The sequence below is a fragment of the Hyposmocoma kahamanoa genome, unplaced genomic scaffold (assembly GCF_003589595.1).
Source record: "Hyposmocoma kahamanoa isolate Upper Pololo Valley unplaced genomic scaffold, ASM358959v1 93, whole genome shotgun sequence".
NCBI classification, from domain to species: domain Eukaryota; kingdom Metazoa; phylum Arthropoda; class Insecta; order Lepidoptera; family Cosmopterigidae; genus Hyposmocoma; species Hyposmocoma kahamanoa.
The window spans coordinates 3,401,941-3,427,999 of record NW_020654810.1 but is presented as its reverse complement, the minus strand read 5'-3'; the positions used below and the strand labels follow the sequence as shown (position 1 = coordinate 3,427,999).

The window sequence follows — 26,059 nt, the reverse complement described above, 5'->3', positions numbered from 1 at the left end:
GAAAAATTAACTGCATGAAAAAACATTCAACACAAGCGCAGCTATTTTGGTCGAATTAACCATGAGTGGGTTCGTGGACAACGCAATAATACATCATCATTGACCATCATCATCATTATACGTCCCTGCAGCATAAGTCTTCTCTAAGAAGAGTTTAGGACGTAGTCCACTCTCACGCTCTCCGACACTACACTGTCAAATAAGTAATACTCGAACAAATTATGAGTGACATTTCTACTAAACATTCAAAAACGTCATTAAAATCGTAGGTACATGTCGCTACGGGGAACCGAACCGTCCCTCTCTCTTTCATAATAAATAACGCTGTCAAGGTTTGTATTTTCGATTCTGACGCCATAGACGGTTACTTTTCATCGTACTTTTCAATATTAATAGATTAGGTAAGTTTGGCCTTATTGTATCGATTTTTTGCATAAGACGTATTAAAATAAGGTAAAAGGTTGTTGATGATTAGGTTTTGTATTTGAATTTAATTGACAATAAGAAACTTGAAAGAGATCAGACAAAAAAATCTATTTCAAAAGGTATATGAATATAATTAATCAAGAGAAAGGGTTTGAAATGATTAAGATATTTATTTACTTTGATAATTATCTGATCGTTATCCGACGTTTTATCCGATAATTGACCATGCTGATTCATAGTTGTCTCTTTGATTTTTTACTAAAAATGACAAACAGTGCAAAACCTAAACAAACACTAAGAAAAATCGGCGGGAAAACGATTTGTGCTTGTGATTTTTTTTTTGAAATTGACATTTGACACGTTTCCAGGATACGTCTCAGATACAAACACATAACACGACATTGTTAGCGGTATCATTTTGTTATTCCAATTAATTTTATAAACATGAAAATAATTATTATGATAAAAATAATTTCGAAACCTGGAATGAAATACACTAAATGTCTTTTCCAAAAAGTAAATACAATTGAGGGCTATTCAAGTCTAGAGGAAACAGACTTTTTTTTTTAAACTTGTACCATTATCGGTCACATCATCGCTTAAAATTAGGTGAATTTGTGGCCAAGCGTGTGTCTGTTATATATATATATAACAGACACACGCTTAATTATATATACATTTACAAAGAAAGATTAGCTAATAAATTTTGGACGTACGTGATAGGGCCTGCAGTCATATACAGGCTGTAACAAAAATTTTCAAAATTCTTACTAAATAAATAAACTTTGCTATAATAGCATATTGACAACTTGCTTAAGAAAACACTTAACTAATCAATATTTTGAGTTCTAAAGTTTTCTTGATTGTAACACATTATTTAACTGGTTAAAATAAACTAGAAATACCTACGCCATATAAATCCGAAAAAATAGTTTCGTTTCCGATAATCAATATTTGACAGTTAAATCGATATCTTCAATGAACTCAACGCCATCTTAATTTTTAGACCTGTTCTGTTTTTATTTTGTTTATTTATATATTTTTTGGTTTTTTTTTCGAATTTTGTTTTTTTTTATTTTTTTTTCACAAAATTCGGGGAGCATAATTTTAATAAATAGATGTCGCTTTTTACAAAAATAACAGAAAATGACCAAAAAATCAAGTTGGCGTAGCCTTTATTGGAAGTACCGAAATAATATATACATAATAACTCTTCCATTGCTATGAACACCTATGGACCCAGTAAATAACGGCAAATATACAGCAACGTTTTGAAAACACAAACAAAGAAAATTTCACCGTGCCAAATGCGATAATCAATCTCGTCGAGGCCTCAACTCACGTCCTCTCATTCATCACCATCTTCCACGTACCCACATACAGCTAGACAATAGTATATTGTTGCGTTGTGTAACCACAAAGGAATCCTTTTATCTAGGTGTTTTACCGGGTTAATTGTGCTTCTTTGCCGTCGTATGCATTGTTGGTCTTTTAGGGCCAGCGCAAACCGGTGGAAGGGGAGGCAGAGCATTACATTTATCGATGTATATTTTATACACTTGAAATAAGGTATAATTTTCAATATTTCTCGGAGATCGATTCTATAGCATTGAAATTAATTGAATAAGAACAACTCAAAGGCACAGTTATATTTGTTGGTAACATACACGGAATTTACACATTTGCAGTACTTAGGGCTCAATTTATATTGCAGCGTAACGGAATGGAAGCGAATTTTTGTAACGGTATTGCACGTAGCATAATGAACTTTATGGTCAATTGTGTAACGTTCAAACTAGATACGAGCCAAAATGTTCCGCGGAATGCGCGAGCTTTCCATTAGTTTTACAAGAGGTTTAGTTAAAATGCCGGCGATCATATCATTCGTTGGAGTGAATTTGAGATGTAGGTCATGGTGTGTAAGTGAATCTCGAATGAAATGGTGTTTGATGCCGATGTGTTTAATGCGAGTGTGGTAAGTGTTGTTATGTGCAAGTTTGATGGAATATCAAATATATCGTACAAAAGATTACTTGTAAAATAGGCCAGGGTGTTTATAATTAAAAGATTAAAAACCAAAGAGGTTTAACAAAATTGATACCTTATTTCAATTGTCATAGCAGAAAATATACATTGATAAATTTAATGTCCTCTGCCGTTCTCTCCGCCCGTTTACGCTGTTCCTTACTTAGGCTCAATTCACATCCGCAGAAAGGTATAGAAATTAAGTTTTGTAACGAAATTGTACATAGCATAAAGAACTATATGCCAATGGTACTAACTCTGCCCTTGTAACGAAAAAAGGCATAACTATGCGTACTTTATACGACAGTTGTGCCATTTTTCGTTCCGAGGGCAGAACTAGATACGGTAGCTGCGGGAATTCCCAAGGCGACTCGAGAATCCAAAGGAAGATGCCTGACCTGTTTTTTTAGCTCTTATCTATTAAGTCCATTTCACATGGGATGGGTACTGTGACATTTCATTCCAATTTTACGTTACATGCGTACTATTTATGATTAATTTCACAATCAGGTTACAAAAAGAAATTGTAAATTTGTTAAAATAGACCAAAAACAAACAATATTTGTTCAATCGTAATGTTTAGTAAAAATCACGGTATATAAAATAGATAGAAACTGAAATAAAAAGATAAAAATAAGTTACCGCAACTACTTGTTGCGTAAAAAGGAACTTTTATCCATAGAAATTGACACCATAGAATCGATAAACCGAATCGGCACACGTATTGACTTGATTAAAGCTCAAAACAAAAGAAAGCGAGCCTCTTTCTTTTGTTTTGAGCTTTGCGTGATGTTTTTGGAGTAATTGTTCAAATTTCGTATCATTGCTGTTGATTTTATGCTTTTTTGTTGACTTTTTGTTTGGTTGTTATTGATTTTTAAAATTGTTGTGTAGTTTTTTAGTAAGTTAATGACATAATAATGAAATTGTTGTTATTTTGTTTATTATTTCTACTTAAACTATAGCCTCTAAATCGATTCTCTCATCGTTAAAAACTATCTCGATAAGATATTTCAATCGATTATTTTCTTTCAATTTTACATCACTGCAATTCTAGAATCTTCAAATCTCAAACGTACCCATGCTATGTGCAATGGACTATAGTCTGTACGTTAATTGATTAAAGTTCATAATGATATGAAAATTCGTTTAAACCCAGAAATCAAGATTGTACCACGTGTAACCCGATTAGTCTACATCAAGATAAAACCATAGTATAATAAGATAAGTAATAATACATAGGGCGCACTATAATTTTCAGGAACTAGCCACTTACATAAACAATATTTATAAAGTAATTACAACATTTGAAAATGGAACTCTTTGGCTGTAAATACAGTTTGTTTCATCTGACTGTCACTTGTTTTTACATTGTGGTGCCATTTTAGAAATTGGTTGTCTACATCACCATGGATTTAACTCGTGAAAATTTTCGTAGTATGATTTTCTACGACTTTAAGTGTAATTTAACAGCTCAGCGGAGCTTCCCTCGGCTTCAAACTGCTTTTAGCAATGAAGCACCATGCAAGACGACTATTTATAACTGGTTTGCAGAATTCAAACGCGGTCGTGTGTATCTCAGTGACGAATTTAGTGATGGCCGCCCGTCCACTGCTGTGAACAATAAAAACATCGACGCTGTGTGCCGTATGATCAAAACAGACAGGCATGTGATATACCATGAGATTCGGGCATCTCTAGGCATAGGCATGAGTCAAATACAATCAATACTATACAAACATTTGGGTGTGAAAAACCACCAGATTCAACGAAGGGGCGTCAAATTTGGCGTGGGACATAGTGCACTAACGCTAACGGAGAATATTTTGATAAACAATAAATTAATTTCTGACCATTTACAGTATTTTTTTCTTATTCATTCCGGAAACTTATAGTGCGCCTACGTACTACCATTCTGCGCTATGTACAATCTATTTGAGAACGTCTTCCTTTGACCATTGGTAAAAAACGTTAACTCCATATTGCTAGTTGTCATGCATATTGCAATGAACAAACTCAACACTACTCGGTCGGATCTAGTATGTAGTAGAAACGTGAAGGTGCGCGGGCGCACCTACCAACACACCAGTGACTGAGGTAGCGCAGGCGCACCATGAAGGTCGCCCGCGCAGATGAGGTCAATTGTAGCGACCCACATTGTTAATTCATCTGGCTGGCATTTGACTTGTTATGTGTTATTGTATAAGTATACTCATTCTAGAAATTATTATAGTTTTTATTAAATAATATTTAAAATGCGAACAATGGTGCTACATGTAGCTATTTTTCAATTAATATAATACTCTTAACCTTACGTGAACTAAAGAATATTTTATAGTAACTGTAGAGCACCTTGTGAAAGAATTCGTCCGGGAAAATACTGCCACCTTACCTATTTCTACCGCATTTGCATTCCGGTTTTGAAGGTAAAGGTGCTTGCTGGTGAAATTCCAGTCACGTGGGACTTATTTATCAGTGCGACGACTGCAGTGGCAGTGAATTTTTTTTTTTATGATAAGTACAAGGCGACGGAACTATCAAGTCGTACGCCTGGTCGTAAGCGGCACGTTTACCCATAACAATTGCAGTGCCGCACAGAGTTTTAAATCGCAAAGATTCGAGGGGACTGTCACTGCGCCCGTCAACATGAGACATAAGGTTGACAATTCCCATGTGGCTTTAGTTTGACCAGCACCCTTCGAAACCGGAACGCAGTGATGCTTATATTACTGTTTGGTCGTAAAAACAAATAAAAATAAAAGATGGAAGACTCGGCATTGCTGATTATCAGGCTTCACCTATAGGTATAGCTATTCGCTTGCTGCATCAGACCGGCAAGCGGAGTGTACCTATACTAAACACCAGGGATTTAATAGAGGCTGTCTGTGTTGTACTATACGTAAAATGTATAAAATTGAAAAAAAAGTATTTAAAATTTTTTATTTATTTAGTGTTGCTAGGTAGGGTTTAAGGTAGGCGTCCACAGATCCGCAGCGCACGCTGCACCAAACGGCTCCGTTGGTGGCAATACATCCACTGTATCCGCAGCGATCAGATTGCCGACGCAACTACTAGCTATTGGATTGCCGACGGCACTTTTCGTCCATGATCAGCAATAACGCGGGCGCCGAATACAAAATAGCAAATGACGGCGCGCGCGGTGTGCGTCCACTGATGCGCAATCCGTATGAATTCGTCAGCATGCATCGAAAAAGTTGCTCCTCCGAGCAACTGCGTCGGCATTACCGACAGGTCGGTACGTGCGTACCGTGCGATGCAGATCAGTGGACGCAGTTGTATGAACCACTATACAAAGAATACTAAAATCCGTATAAAACAATCCGTCCGATGCGTGCGCTGGGGATCTATGGACGCCTACCTTTAACCACCAACCAATTGCTGCTCGATTTCTGCGCAGAATGTTTACACATTTTTTTGAAAGAATATATAAATTGGTATGATTGTAGTATCTCCCTGGACGAACTGCTATTCATATCGACGAACTATTTTCAGGAGTCCATGAAAACTTTTCACCTGCTTCTGAACGAGACATCACGACGTCTTCAAGCACTGACAAAGCGCCTAGGAACGTGTGTGGACAAGTCCCGTCCGTATCACGAAGCTGTTGCCGCCGCTGTTGCGGCCAGGGCAGAATGCCAGAAAGCTGCGGTGCAGTTTCAGAGAGCTAGTGGTATGTATCTTATTTTTTTTATATGATGAGACGAACAAATCATGGTAGTAAGCGACACGACTGTCCATAACAGTTGCAGTACCACTTAGACCTTTAAATTACAAAGATGCTACTGCGCACGTACCTCTGAGACATAGGTTGACAAGACCCATGTGCCTATAATTTCACCAGCACCATTACCCTTCAAAAACGAAACGCAGTAATGCTTTTGTTGTTATCAATCGAAACAGTAGGATTTTGTACGTTTGTTATTCTGCTGAAAGGTTTGTAAGTGACTAGGCCATCGACCTACTATTCAACTGCCATTGCAATGTTTTGATATTCTGCTCTTCAATGGCGAGTCCGTAGCACGTTCTTGCTGTAGTCTACTAATTATTTGACATAAAAATATATATTTATTTTATTTTATTTATTTATTTGTATTCAGGTTACAAAGACCCATAAATACATACCTTATAGACTAACGTACATAATATACAATAAAACTCTCATATAATATATACCTTAAGGAATAACATACGTACCGTTATTGCCCATAGCGTTTACACATAGTCGCTTCGGTTGAATCGGGCTGCGAACTACGGTTGTCAGATGACTCAGTATTTACACCAGCCCTCGTAGTATGCAGCCTCCATAAAGCTTTTATATCCACACTTAGCTCTGAAATTCGAGTGATAAACCGGCATTTTAAAAGTTTATCACCATAGCTAACATGGCGAGCACTATGATGTCACATTTTTATATCATTCCGAGAGCCGCGACTAATGACGGCAAAAGATTAACACAGTGCCAAGTATGGCTGCAAGATCATAGCTAATTTTAAAACATTTTGACAGGTCTATACAGTAATTTTGTCAAAATAAAAATTGAGCGCGACTAACGAGATGAAAAGAAATAATTAAAACAAATAAAAATTATAGTCACGGGGAGGCTTATAACATTTATAGTGCCATGCTACGGCCACTGGTAGCTTGCCGCCTTTGGCGGGCAAACGAAGGTCGCCTGTCGATCTGGTGTAAATGGGCATTACTTTTCAACTTGTTTGTGCGTTAAAATAGTACACTATTTTCACTACGCCTAAGATTACGTTTAAATATCTTTACATCACGGTCACATAATAAATACGATCGAAGTAGAGCTTTTGTAGCAAAAAGAATTGCGTTAGAGCAATTTGTGGAATTTAACATTCATAATAAATACTATTTCTAACTAATCTACACGAATTGCACTTGTTGGTGCACGTGTGCGCAATCTGGTGTCAGGTAACCGGCCGCAGATTCGCCGATACATGACACCCTTCGACCAAAACCCTTCCTTCATGAAGATCGATAGATGTTCGGTCGGCGCTCTCACTACAAACGTATTAAAATTTACGTTAATTTGAAAAGTAAATTGCTTTATTAAACTAGATAAAAATTAAGATATTTATATTATTGTCGACTAAACTGCCATTGCGACTACATTTTAGTAGAATAACAAATATTATCATTATTGCAATGTAATACCATTGCAGTCTCAATGGAATTGCTAATTTTTTGTTTACCTACAAATGACGTCACGCGTTTTGTGGTGCCATGTAGTGCTGTTTGTGCAGCAATTTAAAAAAAAATTCATTTAAGCTTAGTGTTAGGGACTTCAAAACCTTTATTTAAATATAGTAATACTACTCTTGGATGTGTATCTATACGGTTAATTTTAAATACTATATATGTAATACCTTATAACTTTTATTTATGTTCACGTTTCATTTTGACTTAAGTAACATTCAAAAGTAAATTTTCCACTTGCACGGTATTGTTTGCTAAGCGACATTTTTGAAGGCACGCTCCATGATCACGGGTTCACTGTCCCGAAATATGGAGAAAATAAAAAGTCGCATCGTGGTAAGAAACTTGTAACTTGTGATAAACCATAGTTCTTCAATTCGATGACTAAAAAACTATTAATTCGAAACCAAAATTGCATTTAGGAGCAGTAATGGTCCTTGTGAGAAAGTTCGTCCAGGAAAGCACTGCTACCATTTTCTACCTATTTCTACCAACAAGCAGTAACGTAAGCGTTATTAAGTTCCGGTTTTGAAGGGTAACCCTTACCGTGCTGTTAAAGTTACAGCAGGCTAAGCAGTTACAGATCATCCTCGGACTAGTGTTCACTATCTAATTTTCGTGGCAATTTTTATTATTTCATTATTCAAGTAATTCTTAAACAATATTTCACGGTAAAAAATCGAATACTTATGTAGGAAAATGGCAATTCTAACGCAAACGGCAAAGTAGTCAGCAGAGACGCGTTTGAGCGTACGAGTTGACTTTGTTGCACAGTCGACTCTCAACTTTTGCAGTCGCACTGCTAGCTCTCTCGCCGTAGTTAGAGTTGTATCTAGCAAAAGCAGTCAAACGCGCGTTATTTTAATTGCGATAAACGCGCGAAGTAACAAAACTTGCCACGGAAATTATGTAGTGAAGACCAGTTCGAGAATGACCGACAGATACATGGGACTTGTCTAGTCTATTACTCACGGCGACATAAAAAGAAAAACCTTCGTGCACAACAAGCGATATTATTTCTCCAACATGATACACCATAATTAGATAACATCGCATACGTTGCTCGAATCCCAAAGTAAGTAGCTAAAGCACTTTATTATGGAGATTGGAAACAACTACGGTACCACAAACACCCAGACCAGAGACAATATAGAAAAGTTGGTTTTCTACACTGACGCGGCCGAGGATGAACCCGGGACCCCAGAGATGGCGACACCTTGAAAAGCGGTGTGCAAGTCACTCTCTAATATATAATAAGCTCTTAGCATATTACAGCAAAATCACTCCGTTTTAAAAATACACACTTATCGTTCTGATAAGTCGGTTGGCCCGCTTCCTGTCGATATCGCGTTGACCTTCCCAGGTCAAGGTTCTCCCATAATCAGTTACATTTCAGGAAATGAGAATTTTGTTACGCGGTGTGATGTACCTCATGAGACATGCTTGCTAGCAACATACGTGCAAGGTTTTTGTATTCAAATTTGTTTTCAGTAACTCGATAGGAAACTGTAAGCAAGTAGCAAATTGTTAGCCCGACATTAAACCAAACTTGAACTATTTATTAAGGACCGTTTACACAGGACCAAGTGACGAGCCATTCAATTAAGCCAAGCCATTTTTGGTGTCGTGTAAATAGAGAGAATCCGTTATGCAATGTCTCCAGATCAGTGATAAAGATAATGCACTAAATTTTTAATTATCAAACGATTTTTACTTTTTCGGGCCAAACCATGCCCCCACCACACGTGCATGGAAAATATTGGAATGGCTCATGTTATGGCCTTGTGTAAACTTGTATCGTGAACCACTCCACTAGTTGGCCTTGTGTTTTAGTAAAGAATCCTATAGAAACTTATTGTAATACTGGCTGTAGTGTAGATGGACGTTGCGAATTTCGCCTTTTTCACTAGACTGGCTTTGTGGAATGGCTCGTCAATTGGCCCCGTGTAAATGGTCCATTAGATGTGGTACAGTGAGCCATAAATAAACATAATATACAATCTGTAATCTTGTTGAAATTCGGATCGGATATCTTTTCAAAAAGTATTTTATTTTGACCATAATGGATATATACAGAATCGATGAAAAACGAATTGCTTACTTCCGGTGAAAAATCATTAAAATTTATGTATATGTCGAACTTTATTCATCTAAACAATTTCCTGTTTGCCAAATATATTTAAAAATTAAATTGAAACAATAATTCTATATTTTTGAGTAAGGACTGTTTTGTCCAGAACCAGCTCACAAAAAGGTTCATTTTGACTTAAGTAAATATTTTTTAATTGTTTCTTACAATATTCTAACGACGATGATATTCACCTGTAGAAAATCTAGTTTTTTTTTTAGTTTTTGCGTTCAGCAGTAGTATAATCTTGAATTTCACATATTTTGAGTTACAACACTATTGTAATAGTAGTGCGATATAAACTCGTACATTACAAAAATTCCCGCGTCCGGAACGCTTCCGCGGCGGCCTCTGTGTGGCCAGTGCATAAGGGTGGCTAATTGGGGAATCCGGTTTATTGGTATACTTCGAAAAATTTGAATTTTATCGAAGTCGGTTAACGGAATGTTAACCGACTTGGATAAAATTCAAATTTCATTCATTCATTTATTTATTGCATTGACATACTTATATTATATGAAGTATAGTGGCTTGAAAATGTACATGTGACACCCTGTACGGGCACATACTCGTTATGAAAGCAATAAAAATGTGATCATATTAAATGAACCATTGCAATTATACATGCATAAGATAAATTGATAATTTCAAATAGATGCATATGTCTTTATAAAAGTTATGATTATTTAAATAAGTAATTAAAGCTTTTCAAGTCCCTAAATCTATGATTAAATGTAATTTGAAGGTCACGTGGTGTGTTTCCGTAACTAATTAAAATGTATTAAAATCTTCAGATTCAGAAAAATACAAATCATCATTTCACAAAAATATTGATTGAATGATCGTTTTTATTATACAAACATTCTTACTGACTACATTTTAGATTTTTCTGATAATTGTACAATTGCATTGTACTCTATATTATTAATATAAAGTTCAAAGTTCCAATTTAAATTCCAGATTTTATAGCTTATACTGTGCCCGAGTGTACAATAAAATGTCTACCTACATGTACATAAACCCAAACTCACCGGATTTCTGTGACGCACAGGATATTTGTATTATCCCATTAAATAGACAGTTGAAAGGTCAATGAGGGTAAACGGCATTTACCTAAATAGTAAAATGTGTGGACAATAGTCGAATTACTTGTGTAGAGCTCCTCGTGAAAGTCTTCGTAGCAGGGAAGTACTGCCACCTTACCTATTTCTGCCGCCAAGCAGTAACGTCAGCATTACTGTGTTCCGGTTTTGAAGGGTTAAGGGTGCTGGTGAAATTACAGGCGGATGGGACTTGTTAACTTATGTCTCAGGGTGACGGGCGCAGTGGCAGTGCCTCTCAGATCTTTGCGATTTAAAGCTCTGAGTGGCACTGCAACTGTTAAGGACAGACGTGTGGCTTACCATCACGCGCACGACTTGTTCGTCACTTGATATTATAAAAAAGTACTTTTATATGGTACTAAATACATTGAGCACCTGGTGGTAAGCGACACGCCTACCTATAACAGTTGCAGAGCTTAGATCGCAAAAATTTGACGGGCATACACACCCGTTCAAGACCGGAACGTAAGTACTCACATTACTGCTTGGCTGCAGAAATAATTAGGATGGCGGCGCTTCCCTGGACGGACGCTTTCACAAAGAACTCTACTACTTTTTCCATTATACCCATCCACAAGCATGTTTAAATAAAATATTGTGTTTTTGCAAACAGATTGATTAAAGCCATGTTTGCATGCTCACATCTCTTATCATGAGCGCATATTAGTAAACGGGCAAATACGCCTTTTTTTTATTAATAGCCCCGCACTAGGGAAACCCAGTGTCGCGGGTGCCATGGACACACACATAGACTACCACAAATTACACCCAAACTCACGAGAGAAATAAATGTAGGCCATACTATAGTATATAGTATAAGTAGACATAAATATATTCCCGGACTCATAATACGAACCACCTCGCCGTTTTGTCGTATAGGGCTAGAATACAAAAGTAGTGTTATCATCGTAAAAGAAGTTTTCCCCCTGGTTTTGCAAATCCAAATTTCCAACAAGGATGTATGAAAAAGACGTTCAGTGTACTAATTTCAAAATTGCTTAATAGTTTTTGATTAATTGAACATTGTTTCAGCGGAGGGCATTTAATACTGAAAATGCGAGGTGGCTCGAATTATGTGTCCGGGAGTATATTTACCCCGGCCCGGGAATCGAATCTTTAAAGTTTGTATGCCTAAAGCTTTCCCCGGCACACAATTTATTCGGATTTGAACTGGGTTACCATCACGCCATAGTTTGGCCAGTCCCATAGACCAAATAAACTTCCGTGGTCAGTCCCATATCTCGCTATTTCAGTTTTGATGGTTATACGGGAAAGGCCCCTGTTACTTCTTAAAAAATATTTGTTAGAAACACTTCCATGAAATATATAGAATAGTTGCAATAATTCATAATAGTCCATATATACCTACATATCAATAGTTATAATGTTATTATAGAGACTATCCTGTAGACAAACTGTGAAAACAGTTTTGCAGAACTTAGTTTAAGACAACATTTGTAGACAGTTTAATAAAGATTTAAAAAAAAAAAAAAACAACCTGTGCAATTACTTGCCTGCACAATGACCTTATCAGTCAGGTCCTGGGAGTTCCATTCTCCGTCAGGCTTCATACTATTGTGTGTTAATTTGATACAGTATTACTTATATGACAGCTATTGTTTCGGATAGATCCTTAGTTCCCAAAGTGGTCCAGGTGGGACCCCCAGGGGTCCACGGAAGACTCGACACGGGTCTACGTTGGCGTGACAAAAAATAATATGGATATGGAATATGGTCGAAATGTAGCTGTAGGGGGTCCACCGGAACCAGTTAAATTTTGAAAGTGGTGTATCTGAAAAAAAGTCTGGGAACCTCTGGGACAGATGAACGGGACTAGACCCCTAACTTCATCAAATGGCTAGTTAGTGCCTTGGGTGAGCGCGCCCGGGTGCACGTACAACCCTCTCCCTATTGTCCAGATATAGCGGAGCTGTTGGCCCCCTCAACTTAAGCTAAACTGTAACCATGGTTTAGCCAGATGGAATAGAGGGATGTTAGAGGAGTAACACAAATTTGTGGAGCGAAAATGTTAAACGAAACTATTGACTTCGGGTTACAACCAGACTTGGAATGTCCTTAAAAAGTTTTAACTGAAATTAACTGCCGCCGTGGCCGGGTTGGATTCCCGGGCCGAAATATTTGTATGGCCTTCATTTATTTATCTCGTGAATTTGTGGTTGTCTATGTGTGTGTCCATGGCACCCGCTGTACAGGGCTTTCCGTAGTGTGGGACTATTTTAATTTTAAGACCTCGTATACCACATGAATACAGTAAATATATTTAGTATGGTACGAAAATAGTTCACATCACTTGTTCACAAGGTCTTCAATTTATTCTGAAGAAGCTTTGGATTTACTGATTTTGTTACAGCTAACATATATATAACCTGTGTTTCTGTAAATAAATTTTTACACACTTTACACAGTCACTCTTGCGCGTGATCAGGAGTATAGGATTACCTGTTTGAATTTTTTTAAGCTAACGGTCTTTCGCGCGCAATTGCTCGTGTTCGTTTTAGTTACAACGGAAAGAGCGTCCGTGTAAGGGCGCGTTCTCATTACATCGTAACGTTTTATTTATCGTTAGACTGACTGTCTCGTCTAGCCTGTTCCCATATCACGACTACTTGACGTGACTGTGTCGTGGACGTTTATTTTATCATTGAACGACTGTCGTGTCTAACTGTTCACTAGATCGTGACGAGAATTTATCTGTATTCTCTGTCGTCATATTTTTATCGTGAAGTTTTATTTATCGTCGGATGACTGTCGTTTCTAGCTCTGCCCATTGTTACGACAGTCTGTCGTCGTAACGTCACAAAAGTCATGAACGACACATAAACGTGTTGTTCTATGAGTGAACAACTTCATTTAAATACACAAACCACGACACTTTACACTGCACGACTATCTGTCATCATGACATACGAACGCGCCGCTAAGGCGCAGGATAGACCGTGTAAACTGCCGCGTATTGGAGTGCACGACTGATGAGTACAGTCGCGCAGACTTTCCCTTTTCCTTCCAATGTCTTTACATCAAGCGCGATAGTGCCCGTGTAAAGCCCTCTATTGAATATATAAATAATAAGTTACACGTTCCAGTCCCCTCGAGCGAAAATCCTGTTGACAGGAAGACGCTTATCACGCTCTATCTGTTAATAAACGCTCTCGTGCCATCGCTACATATGTACGTATATACAATACGTAACACATACATATGTATTGCATTATGTATTAGGGCACAAGGCCGTCTCGGAATTGGTTGTAATTGATTTTACTTTATTGTTTTCCAGACTTCTATTATTATCTATTCGAGTAGTAACTTGCATTATTAAATTTGTTGTTTATATATACTTGATATGTTTTCGCCAACGTCGAGACAGTTTGTTCTTGAATTTTCTGACAACTTCGAGTTGAGAATCAAGTTCGCGTTAAAGAAAATTTACGTATAATATCATGGCATATCGGTGTCACAATTATTGCAACTATCGTTCATAATTAGTTCAACGTTGAAGTATAAAAAGAGGCATAAAATAAAATGTATATATTTAAATATTCATATCTACTTATTTCGAGGTTTTATGAATGAAACTTATATTAATTAAATTTTTATTGAATTTATATTCAATTATTTTTTGTGAAATTACTCCACTAGTTTGTTATAATTATTAATACAAAGATCGAACACTCAGAAAAAATTCCTTCGATCCGGTCGGATTCGAACCGACGTCTTCTTGCATACCGTGCCAGACGCTATACCAACTAAGCCACGGAACGAACCAACGGACCTCACGAATTTTTCTATGTGCTTGCGTCGCATCTTTGTATTTGGTTTTTCAACGACTTTTTAGTCGTAGCGCCATCTATGAGAAATCTATGACAGATTTATCACCCAGTTAGTACCTTTACAGCTACCAGTCCTGGCGAACATATATTATTTTGTGACGTATATTTAGACGGATATAAATTTTCAACCTATCGCGACAAAAAAAATGCGAGGTCAAAATGGACATAGTTCTTTTTGCCTAAATCCATAAAAGTTTTAGGAGATTTCAACTGTCACGGGAGAGTTCTTTATAAAAGCCTTGGTTCTTGATAAAGTTACGGAAATTCGCAATCTGTATCCTTATTGATGACTGATGTTGGGTCGTATGGCCTCTTTCTCATTTGTGCAAATATAAAATTACATCTATCCTTTGCATAATAAAGTCACATGTGATCATACGTCAAAGGTGCTGTCATCACATGAAAGTCATGAAGGTAATCCGAACTACATGAAATAAACAAAGAATTATGGTTAATGATAGTATAGGGGATTGCACGCTATTGATGTGGATGCACACTGACTTTTCCTACCGCTAGATGGCGCTGGTGCTGTTAAATTGTCAAATTTCACACATTTTATCCATTGACTTACAAATAAATGGAGGACGGGTCTAATACAAAAACCACGAAAAAAATGTCCCAAGTCAACCTATTTAAACGTAGTGACATGTAAAGGAATATGAAAAAGCTAAAACGTTGAATTTAAATTGTAATGTCATCGCAGTACTGTCTAATTTTGCTTGCATCGCTGTCAGTCGAACAAACGAAGACTAAAGCGTGAATGACGCTCTGTATACGATTTTAACGCCCTATAAGTTCGGAGACTTTTTAGCGCGGACCCGACGTCACCAAATACTAACAAATAATCTTTACGATTAGAATAAAACTTATGAAGATACAAAGAGGCTTGCTAGAAGTTATCTCATAATTATAACAATAATAATAAAGCACACACCCGTAGCCCTGCACTAGGGAAACCCTGTATCGCGGGTACCATGGACATATGCATAGACAACCACATAATACACCCAGAATTGTAACCGTTCGGCCACGGAGGCAGATGATATATTGGGAGGGCAATACTCGCCAGCTCCGGAGAACAAAATGATAATCGCAACAAAGTAATATTTCAAGAAAAATAAAAAACATGTTTTCATTGATAAGTTCTTAAATACTGAACGTCGGTAGAGTAATAGTCAGCTTTAAGGAAAGAATATTTTTTGTGCATTCTGTATTATAAATGAAACAGCTTAAGTTAAGCCAAAATGGAGATATTTCAATAATAAATAATTATTCAAAATCAATCATCATGTTGGATTTATATTGTGGATTATCATTGTATTCTCGTTGTGTCTGAACCGATAACAAATGTTGCGCCGTTGATTTATCATTTTATTGTACGGGTTGCAATAGTACAAGTGGCGAAGATAATAGAGATAATCTTATTCTCGTAAACATAGTAAGATATTATAAAGGTCTTTTATTCTGCTGTTACAATTAAACCATGATGTGATAATCAACTTTTGCTTTATTATACGAACAGCCCGAACAGTTTGAAACGGGAATAAAATATGATAACTGCGCGGTATCGTTATTTCGCGTAATTATTTTTACGAGAACATAATTCTATTGTCATTTGTCATATTAAGAAACGTAACTCATTTAGTTTATAATTATCATAATAACCTTATTCTTGTGTACTTGGGCATGGGTTGAAAATTTTAATAATATTGTATTATTTTGTTATTCCGTAAGTAACTGCTTAAAAATCACGAAAGAAATTGAAAAGATGTATTGGTACCTAAAGATCTTAAATATGATATAACACTAAAACTGTGATAGTGGCAGTTATCTTTTTGTTCTCCGGGGATGGCATACTGTCCTCCTTATCATAACTAACGTAAACACATTTTTTATCAAATTGAGTGATTAACATTTAGCACTGTCAATACAATTGTGTAGGAACTCAAAAAGTGCATTTTTTCAGAATAGATAAAAAACGAATTACACACTTCCGGTGAAAAATTATTAAAATTTATGTATATGTTCATTGACTTACAAATAAATGGACGACGGATCTAATACAAAAACCACGAAAAAAATGTCCCAAGTCAACCTATTTGAACGTAGTGACATGTAAAGGAATATGAAAAAGCTAAAACGTTGAATTTAAATTCTAATGTCATCGCAGTACTGTCTAATTTTACTTGCTTCGCTGTCAGTCGAACAAACGAAGACTAAAGCGTGAATGACGCTTTGTATACGATTTTAACGCCCTATAAGTTCGGACACTTTTTAGCGCGGACCCGACGTCCATATAATTGTAAGTCAATGTATATGTTGAAGTTTATTACAGACATCTAAACAATTTCCTGTTTTCCAAATATATTTAAAAATAAAATTGAAACAATAGCTTTATATTCTTGAGTAAGGATTGTTTTGTCTAGAAATAGCTCACAAAAATTTTGTCTCATTTTGAGTTAAGTAGATATTTTTTAATTGTTTCTTACAATATTCTAACGACGGTTTTATTCACCTGTAGAGAATCAAATTTTGCGTTCAGCAATAGTACAATCTTGAATTTCATATATTTTGAGTTACGCCACTATTGTAATAACAGTGGGATATCTAGGATCACCGAAGCGAGGCCTATAACAGCCTCTAATTGGTCTTTTATATTATTATCTTATTTAGTATCGGTTTTTGTGTTAAGCAAAATCAGTTTTTTACTTAATTTTGCATATTTACCGATATGCAATTGCGCTAGTTATGACAAGTAGGGCAGAATAGCCCCGGTTTGTCGAAAAATTAGCTTGTTTCCAGCCTGATCGAAGAATTTTTTCTTTGTGTTTGTTCAATTCTTGTCAATCGATTATATTCTTTTGCTAAGTACTAATTAAAGGAAAGCGTACACAAACAAGATGCCTAAATACAGGTCATTTACTTAGCTTATAATATATTATGTCATCGATGTTTTGTAGTAATTTTGGTTTAAGTTTTAAATTTAAATTTTAGATTTGAAACTACGATCAATCATTATCAAGAGTTTATTATGAATAATACTAATAATAATAATAATTTATTTCCAATTATAATGGTATTGATCTTAAAATAGGTACATACATACATTGACTTACAAATAAATGGACGACGGGCCTAATACAAAAACCACGAAAAAAATGTCCCAAGTCAACCTATTTAAACGTAGTGACATGTAAAGGAATATGAAAAAGCTAAAACGTTGAATTTAAATTGTAATATCATCGCAGTACTGTCTAATTTTGCTTGCTTCGCTGTCAGTCGAACAAACGAAGACTAAAGCGTGAATGACGCTCTGCATACGATTTTAACGCCCTATAAGTTCGGACACTTTTTAGCGCGGACCCGACGTCCATATAATTGTTAGTCAATGCATACAAAGGTTGAAATGACAACATGTTTGACCAGGATACCCTGTGTTACAGTATTTCCCTCCACTCTCAGGGTCATATTCTAGAACTCTACTCAATGCTTAAATCAGGACTTGAGTATGATTCAAAGCACTACAAAAATACTCAAGTCCCTGCCATTAGGGTCGTATTTCCAGTGCTTGTGTTGCAAGTGCAATCCTGACTTGAGCATTGAATAGAGTTCTAGAATACGACCCTCTGACTCGATCTAGAAATGACATAGGTGCATTTAATGAGTATTAATACTTAATAACAAAAATAATAAAATTAAAAGAAGAGATATCAGAGTTATATAGATTTTAAGACTTTCGTGGTTATTCACTAAATGATTATCACCAATATCAGGTTTCTTACCACAGTATGATTTCTTTTTATTTTCCCGATATTACGGAACGGTTGCACGCTCCATGGTCACGGGTTGACTAGACGGCGGCAGATGACAGCTTTAAGAGCAGACATATCTGTCTACCCTCTTGCGCTGTCGACGACTACCTTTATCGCGAGTTGTTGTGGCGTTACCATTGTCACTCACTTTTTTCACACAAACCACACTCACTGTATCCACACGCGAAACTGAACTCGAGGTGTTTTTGTTTTTATTACTGCACGCACTAGGGACTGGATTCCATGCACTGGACAATTTAAAACTATCATCACGGTTAAATGTTTTGTACTTCGTGATCTCGATGGCTTCTCGTACCAACCGTGGTATGTAGTGAAGTTCTGTCGAGAGTACCTGGGGGTTATGCAACTCGATCCAGTGTCAGTCCGTGTGAGAGTTGTGCTATAGCCGACTTCTGTGCATCATTGTTTTTTACTGCTCGGATATGTTCCTTCATACGATCGACAATTGTTCGTTTAGTCTGACCGATATACGAGCTCCCACAACTGCAGTTCACTTTATACTCAAATTCAAATTCAAAATAATCTTTATTTCATAGGTAAGCATTATTACACTTGAAATCGTCACAATGGTTAAACTCTACCGCTCATTCGTAAGGCAGTTTCCCCTGAGAAGAATGAGCAAGAAACTCTAGGGGTTGCTCTTTGTAAATAACATTTATAATATATTTTTTATTTGAAACATCAGAGATCGAGACTACCTCCATGAGCTAAACGGGTTACTACCACGGATTTTTGTCATCCAAGTACGCAGAAGTTGTATAATAACCTTTAGTCTAAAGTTTTTGTTTCACTATAGTTTTAAACCTCGTGAAAGGCAAATTTTGTATTTCAACCGGAATCTTGCTATAGAAGCGTATACATTGCCCCTTAAATGATTTTTTGACTTTGCGAAGACGACTATCAAGAAAAGCTATAATTTATTTCTATTCCTCGTATTAATGTTATGTCTGTCACTATTTTTCATAAAGAAATTACTATTCCTTTTAACATAAATTACATTTTCATAAATGTACTGTGAGGCTAGTGTAAGAATGTTAATTTCCTTAAACTTATCTCTCAAAGATACTTTGGGGCCCAGATTGTAACTTGCCCTAACTGCACGTTTCTGCAGGACAAAGATTCTATTGATATCGGCGGCATTACCCCAAAGCAAAATACCTAATGTCATTAGACTGTGAAAGTATCTGAAGTAAACCAATCTAGCGGTTTCGACGTCTGAAAGTTATAGACACCCGGTGTTTGTAAAGGAAGGTGGTCTTTTGGTGAACGTAACATTTTTCCTATTTTGGTAAAGGGGGTGTATACAGTTTTTATGGAAAACTTCCTTAGCAACCTGGCTATTTTATCTGTCACCCCTTGTACATAACAAATAGATAACAGAGTTGTTAGAAAGCTAAATCAGTATAATACGTATTTGCACGTACATGTATGAGTTTTGACAACTGCGGTTCTGATAGTAATCGAGGCTTAAAGCTGCCTCTTCACCAGACGTGTGCGAGGTAGCGAGGCGGTGAGAGGATGTGCAGCAGCGCGGTACAAGGATGCGTTACGGGTTCTTTTTAGCTATGCACGGGCGGGATACGGTGTGACGGTGTGAGCGGTGGCGATGTGTCAGTGTCAGTTAGTGTCATACTTTCAGTAGCTCTAGTTTCCTACACCGTTTTGCACACATTCCTCGCCCGCATCCCTCGCACACATTTCTCGCTATTTTGTATCTACAAATACTTAGCTCCGCTAGCCCTTTTCCACCAGAGCTGCGTTAAGTGAGGCTGTGAAAATGTAGTAATTTGATTGGTGGATTTTTTCCTCGCACACCGCCTCGCTACATCGCAGTTGGTGGAAAGGCAGCCTTAGGCACTTCCATTGTTTTCTTCCGTAGTCGTATGTACTACTTCTTTGCCTTTGTTAAAATTTTCCACCTCCCATTATGTACAAAGAAAAGGTCCGAAGTTTGCGTCGTTATCTGCCATTATAGGTAAATAATATACATCAACTATTTATAACACATGGCCCACACTAAACAGACGCTGATAAGGTATCAGATACGTTACAAAAGTATTACGTGTGTCAGCGAGACAGCCTTGTCATTGAACACCCTCTTGTTTGCATTGACTATGTGATAAATACATGTTTTATTTGTTGAATATTTATGTGGTAAGTCAACAGATTTGATAAATAATAACTGATAGCGAAATCTATGCCATAAGTATATGAGTGTAAAGCACAAAGAGCTTTGTTTGCTTTTTCCTAATGCATATGGTTACGGACAGGAGTTTGCTGCTGCTGGATACGTTGTAGATAATCGCGGTCTAGCCGATACCAAATTGCTGTTGGGTAATTTTCCGAAAAATTTCACATACTGGAATTTTTTACGAATGTCTAAAATAAAAATTTTCTAATTTCTGAAAAATTTGAAAAATATGATTGGCTCATGTTATGTTCTACGTTTAGATATATCTGTTGAAGTTCTATTTAGCGTGAATTATAAAATAGAATTGTATAGCTAAAAGCAAAAATATATTCTTCATAGGCAAAAAAATCTTTATAATGACTCTATTGTTTTCAGTCAGTATCTTCAACTTTTGACAATGGTGTTAATTCTCAAAGGTGGAACAATATAGGATAAATATTTATATTTCTGAAAAATCTGCATTTTTGGTAATGAAAAATAGCGATTTTACTATAATCCGTGCGATTTGATATGTCGACAAAATTAGAATGACGTAAATTTGTAGCAGAGTCGTAGAAATCATATTTTTATATAATTTTTTAAAGATGGAAAATTATTGTTTTACATATCTACTAGAGTTGCAAATATGACCCGCGCGTTCGTCCCGGACGCATGTATGACCGGTCTGCAACGGCCGTGAACATTTCCCCTTTGGTGTTATATTAGTTTTTAAATTACAGTCAGTTTGAATGTTCCAAAATATTTGAATCAACGGCTTAGCAGTGTAACCGTTGCGCAACGGGAAGTGAGCGTGCCTACAGCTCCGGTACCTACCTGGAAAGTAGGAGGGTGCTGTACGTACACGCGGGGCGGCTCACCCAAGGCCTTTTGAGAACCGGGTGAAATCGGTGCAAACAGGCTGATCTGGGGTCAGGACCTGACCGAGAAGGTCCCTGTGCTTGCATAGGCTATAGTGCCCTTCTCGTATACACTAAGGGCGCCACGCTAAGAACCGTCGTCTATGGAAGAATTCGTATCGTTTCTACACACGAACTGTGTACACTGACTCGGCGCCGGACAAGAAAAAAAACTTGTCTGCCCCAACATGACGCGCTCTGCCGCTATTGTTTGCGGCGGGGTGAGGTGGATTGTCAGTAAACGAACATTTATGCGCGTGGACGGGTGTTGCTTAGTAGACAACATATACAACAACATATTCCTTCCCATAGTCGGTAGTAAAACGACAGCTACCTGGAAGACTCGTAATGCACTGACACATTTTACCCTACACACGTCGGCCCGAAAGCATTCGTGTCGTGTACAAGACCATTCTCATCTCTTCTGTAGCAGACACGATGAATTTCTTAGCGTGTGCACGCGCACTTGCGATTTATAAGCGATTGCATCGACGCAAACACACGATTGTATCGCTGTAAACGCGCAAATGCATCGCTACACTTGTAATTTTTTAAGCGATTACACCGATGCAATCGCGCATTGTGTGTAAAGGTAGACGAGTAGCTACTGTATCGCTACTCCATCGCGTTTGCATCGCTGCTACAAGTCGCTCGAAGGATCAGGAGGGTCACCTTATAATCAAAACTTAAGTCGAAAGAAACGGGGGTGTTTCAGAATATGTTTTGTGTTGATTATCAAACAATACAGCAGAACGCCAAGATCGAGAAACCCCAATACCCTTTTAATGACATTGTCCACGTCTTACAGAGCTACACGCAGCTGCAAAAGAGACCGTGACGTTAGCTGAACAGCGATTCGTGAGCAAGCAGGACGAGTGGCAGTTTGACAGCAACTGGCAAGAGGTGCTCAATCATGCCATCATCAAAGTGAGTGATCTTTTTTTTTTGACTGGATGAAATCTTTATTGATGGGGCAATGGGGGGACTCTCCTCCGGGGGGGGGGGGGGGGGGGGCTACCCCACTAAACCCGAAATGAAAATTAAATTCGTCAAATTTCAATTAAAAATATTTACATAGACGGTAAACGTGATAACTCTGTGCGGGGTCGGAGTCGGCGAGGAGAATTCTTGCATGTTTGAATTTACTACTAGATACAGATCTAAAAAGTGTCAGATAGTACAAGAAAAACATAAGAAGTTATAGGAAATGAACCTATTTTTCCGGTTTTAAATCGCGTATACTCCCATGATGGGAGTCAGCCGTGAAATAGTTTCTATTCCACTGTCGCGGTCACTGTTGACAGTCAACCGTGACCATGGAACTTGTAAAGGGCCCGGAAGTTTGAAAAACAAATATACGCGATTTGGTTTGTTTGAAAAACAAATATACGCGATTTAAATCCGGAAAAATAGTTTCATTTTGCTACGTGTAACAATCGCGAAAATCTAAGAACTCGATACGTAAGAGTTTATTTTTGGTAAATTCATTATGTTTGGTAAAAAGTCGTGTAAAAAAATATGTTGTTTATGAGTCCTGAGAGGTTTTTAATAATTTACAAAGAACCCTGTATCTTATAATAATGTATAATAATATACTATTTATTTAATTTCAGGTTATGGACGCAGAGAAACGCAAGGCGGATAGTGGCCGAGAGCACCAGAAAAAGGCTGCTGCGTATATCACAGCTGAGAGAAAGGTACTCATAAAACAGACAAATTTTCAATGTAAATTATTTCACCTTCAAAAACATGTAACCAAAATAAAGAGCAATAGCTACTCTATCCACATCCAAGTCGATTAAGAGCGTCCGGTCTGCACCAAATGCCAAGGGCAACTTGTAGAGATGCGACGACAGCCGAAAACAGAAACATTGCGAATAGATATTTACTCGTGTTCGTGGACGTAACACATCGAGTATATAACCAGAAATGGAGACAGTTAACTTGAGCTTTGCTATAATGGACGAAAATTGCAAAATTATATATTTAATTACCGATGAAATGTGATTCCGTTTGTTTTGTAATTAGATGTTTTGCTGTTTTTCCCACACCGCCGAATGGAACAGCCCGCTATAGTTAGAGATATTATTTTTATTACGATTTTAGGAGTTACTTGCTTTAAAGTAATGACACAGTAGTCAGGAACAGAAGTCATAAATTTATTTTCAAATTAGTCTACCATTGTACATTTTTTGGTCTCTTAACTAGTAAGTAGTTTAGAGCGTTTACATAGTACCGACGGTAGCGCCACCATGGTCGCGGTGTCGCTATCGTGATACACTTTACTGCACTCTGACGCGCGGCTACTCAGTGGCGATATAGCCAGCGTCGTGTTGGCGTATTGGTGTGAGCGCTGATGCTGATGCGCTACACAATAAATACAGAATATTTTTGGAATATACGGAGACGTACCACAGATTAGTTGTTGGCGCTGTACTATTTCAGCTTTCTAATTTGTGATTTCAGCGCAAACGAGAGTTGATATTTAAAAGGGCTTGGGCTTAGTGGCCCTTATTACGTCTCTATTTCTAGTTATATATTCAATGGTGTAACAATACTGTGTGGACTTTGTAAGGCCTCCACAAACATTTTGAACAAAGTTTCAAAGAATTTAATTCTTGCATGTTCTGCCTATCAGGTTTTAGCATGTCTATAAAATTTGTCGTACCTAATATTAATTGAAGTGGTGCACCCAAATATCTCTTAACTAGTTTATTTGTCAAAATACAGGTGACCCAACTGGAAGAGAGCTTAAAACGGAACATTATCAAATCACGTCTGTATTTCGAAGAGAAGAAACTCTGCGACGAGCAACTCCAAATGCAGAACGCCAAGATCGAGAAACTGCAACGCCTTATAGCAGACGCTAAATTCAGATACTCCAAGTCCTTAAAAGCTTTAGAGGAAATCTCTGAAGAGATCCACAGGAGACGGGGTGAGTATCCACCAGGCAGAAATACCATTCCTGTAGGTCCTAGAGAACCAGGCGTAGGGGCAGAAAGGGACCCTGTAATTGACGAAAGTGCAATCGTAAAGGATCCTGAAGACGAAGACTCCAGTCTACAAGAACTGCGCATGCGTGTAAGAGAACTCGCCTTGAAACCAATTGACAGGAAAGACGTGGAGACCGATGAAGCCTGGGCACTAGAACTAAACGAAACGATAAATAAGCTAGATCAATTGCTCATGATGAAGGAAAATAACCAGCAGAAAATAAGGTCGAAATTTACGGCTAGTTCCCCGAGAAATTCCAGCGCTCCGTCGACTAGCACTAACAGTGGTAGCAAGTACACTCTACCACCAAGTGATACTTTGAAAAATGACTCTAGTCTTAATAAAGCTAAGTCTATAAGTCGTGAGGTTGTATACGAGCATACTAACCCACCTATAAGTAAAACTGAGAAGTCCAAAAGCATGATGTCGTTGGATGTACTTGCGCTTGCGCGGGATACAAATATAACGGATAGAGAGTCGTATCTAAAGGCGGTGATTGAGGATAAATCACCCACTGGAACTTATACAGAGAGTAACTCAGATAGGAACGAAAGCCCTGATGAGATTTTGATGGTGGAATGTGATTCCAGTGATTCTACACAGAATCCTGTGATTAGAATGACAAGTTCCACGATCACGGACAGCGATAACAGCTAAATTTTTTACAAAAATTGCATAGATAGAAACAGTGTATGAGATTTTCTTCTTAATTACTTATCTATGTGATAACTGTATTTTATAAAAAAAAATTAACCGACTTAAGTTTGCTGTACTTGTTAAATAAAAAAATTGTAACATTGTTTAGTGGAAAGAAAAATGTGCACTGTTTCTATTTTTAAATTTTGCTATCTAAATGTCAATTTGAATGTTAGTTTTTTTTTAAAAAAAAAACGGAATAAATATCCGAAAAGCTCACGTTTGATTTTTACTTTTTCGTAACATAGGAGTTAGGCCATCTTTGGAAGGTCCTCATTATCACTCGCCACACTTAGTGCGCTAGTTTCAGCGTATTCTGGTTATTCGTTGTCGAAAAAAAAAACAATTTATTCCAATTCACTCGAGAATAACGACCATCGACTCATGCGTAGACTTCGTATTAAGCATAGATTTTGTATTAAAAATTAACATTATAACTTTAGTTCTTACATTGTATAAATTAAGTTTATGTATTTAGTTTAGCAATGAGTTATATCTATATGTACACGGTTTATCTATATTTCAATTTTGCCATTTTTCATATTTTATGATGATGTATAAAAAAATACAATTTAAAAAATTATACTCGAGTTTTTAACCTAATTGACTGATTTGGTAAAATGTAAGTAGATAAGTCACACTTACTTGCTCATTTTATTATTTACCATTATTGTATCAGCC

General features: G+C 37.1%; 1 protein-coding gene across 1 annotated transcript in view; it reads left to right on the top strand.

Moving 5' to 3' along the window:
• Positions 1 to 25,465, top strand: part of LOC113237555 (SH3 domain-binding protein 5 homolog) — a 44,084-nt gene extending 18,619 nt beyond the window's left edge. The window contains exons 3-6 of the mRNA XM_026474104.1: positions 5,965 to 6,142; positions 22,497 to 22,615; positions 23,302 to 23,385; positions 24,419 to 25,465. Coding sequence (XP_026329889.1) covers positions 5,965 to 6,142; positions 22,497 to 22,615; positions 23,302 to 23,385; positions 24,419 to 25,339 — 1,302 coding nt within the window. The 3' untranslated portion in view covers positions 25,340 to 25,465. The remainder of the gene's footprint in view (positions 1 to 5,964; positions 6,143 to 22,496; positions 22,616 to 23,301; positions 23,386 to 24,418) is intronic.
• The last annotated feature ends 594 nt before the right edge of the window (positions 25,466 to 26,059 follow it).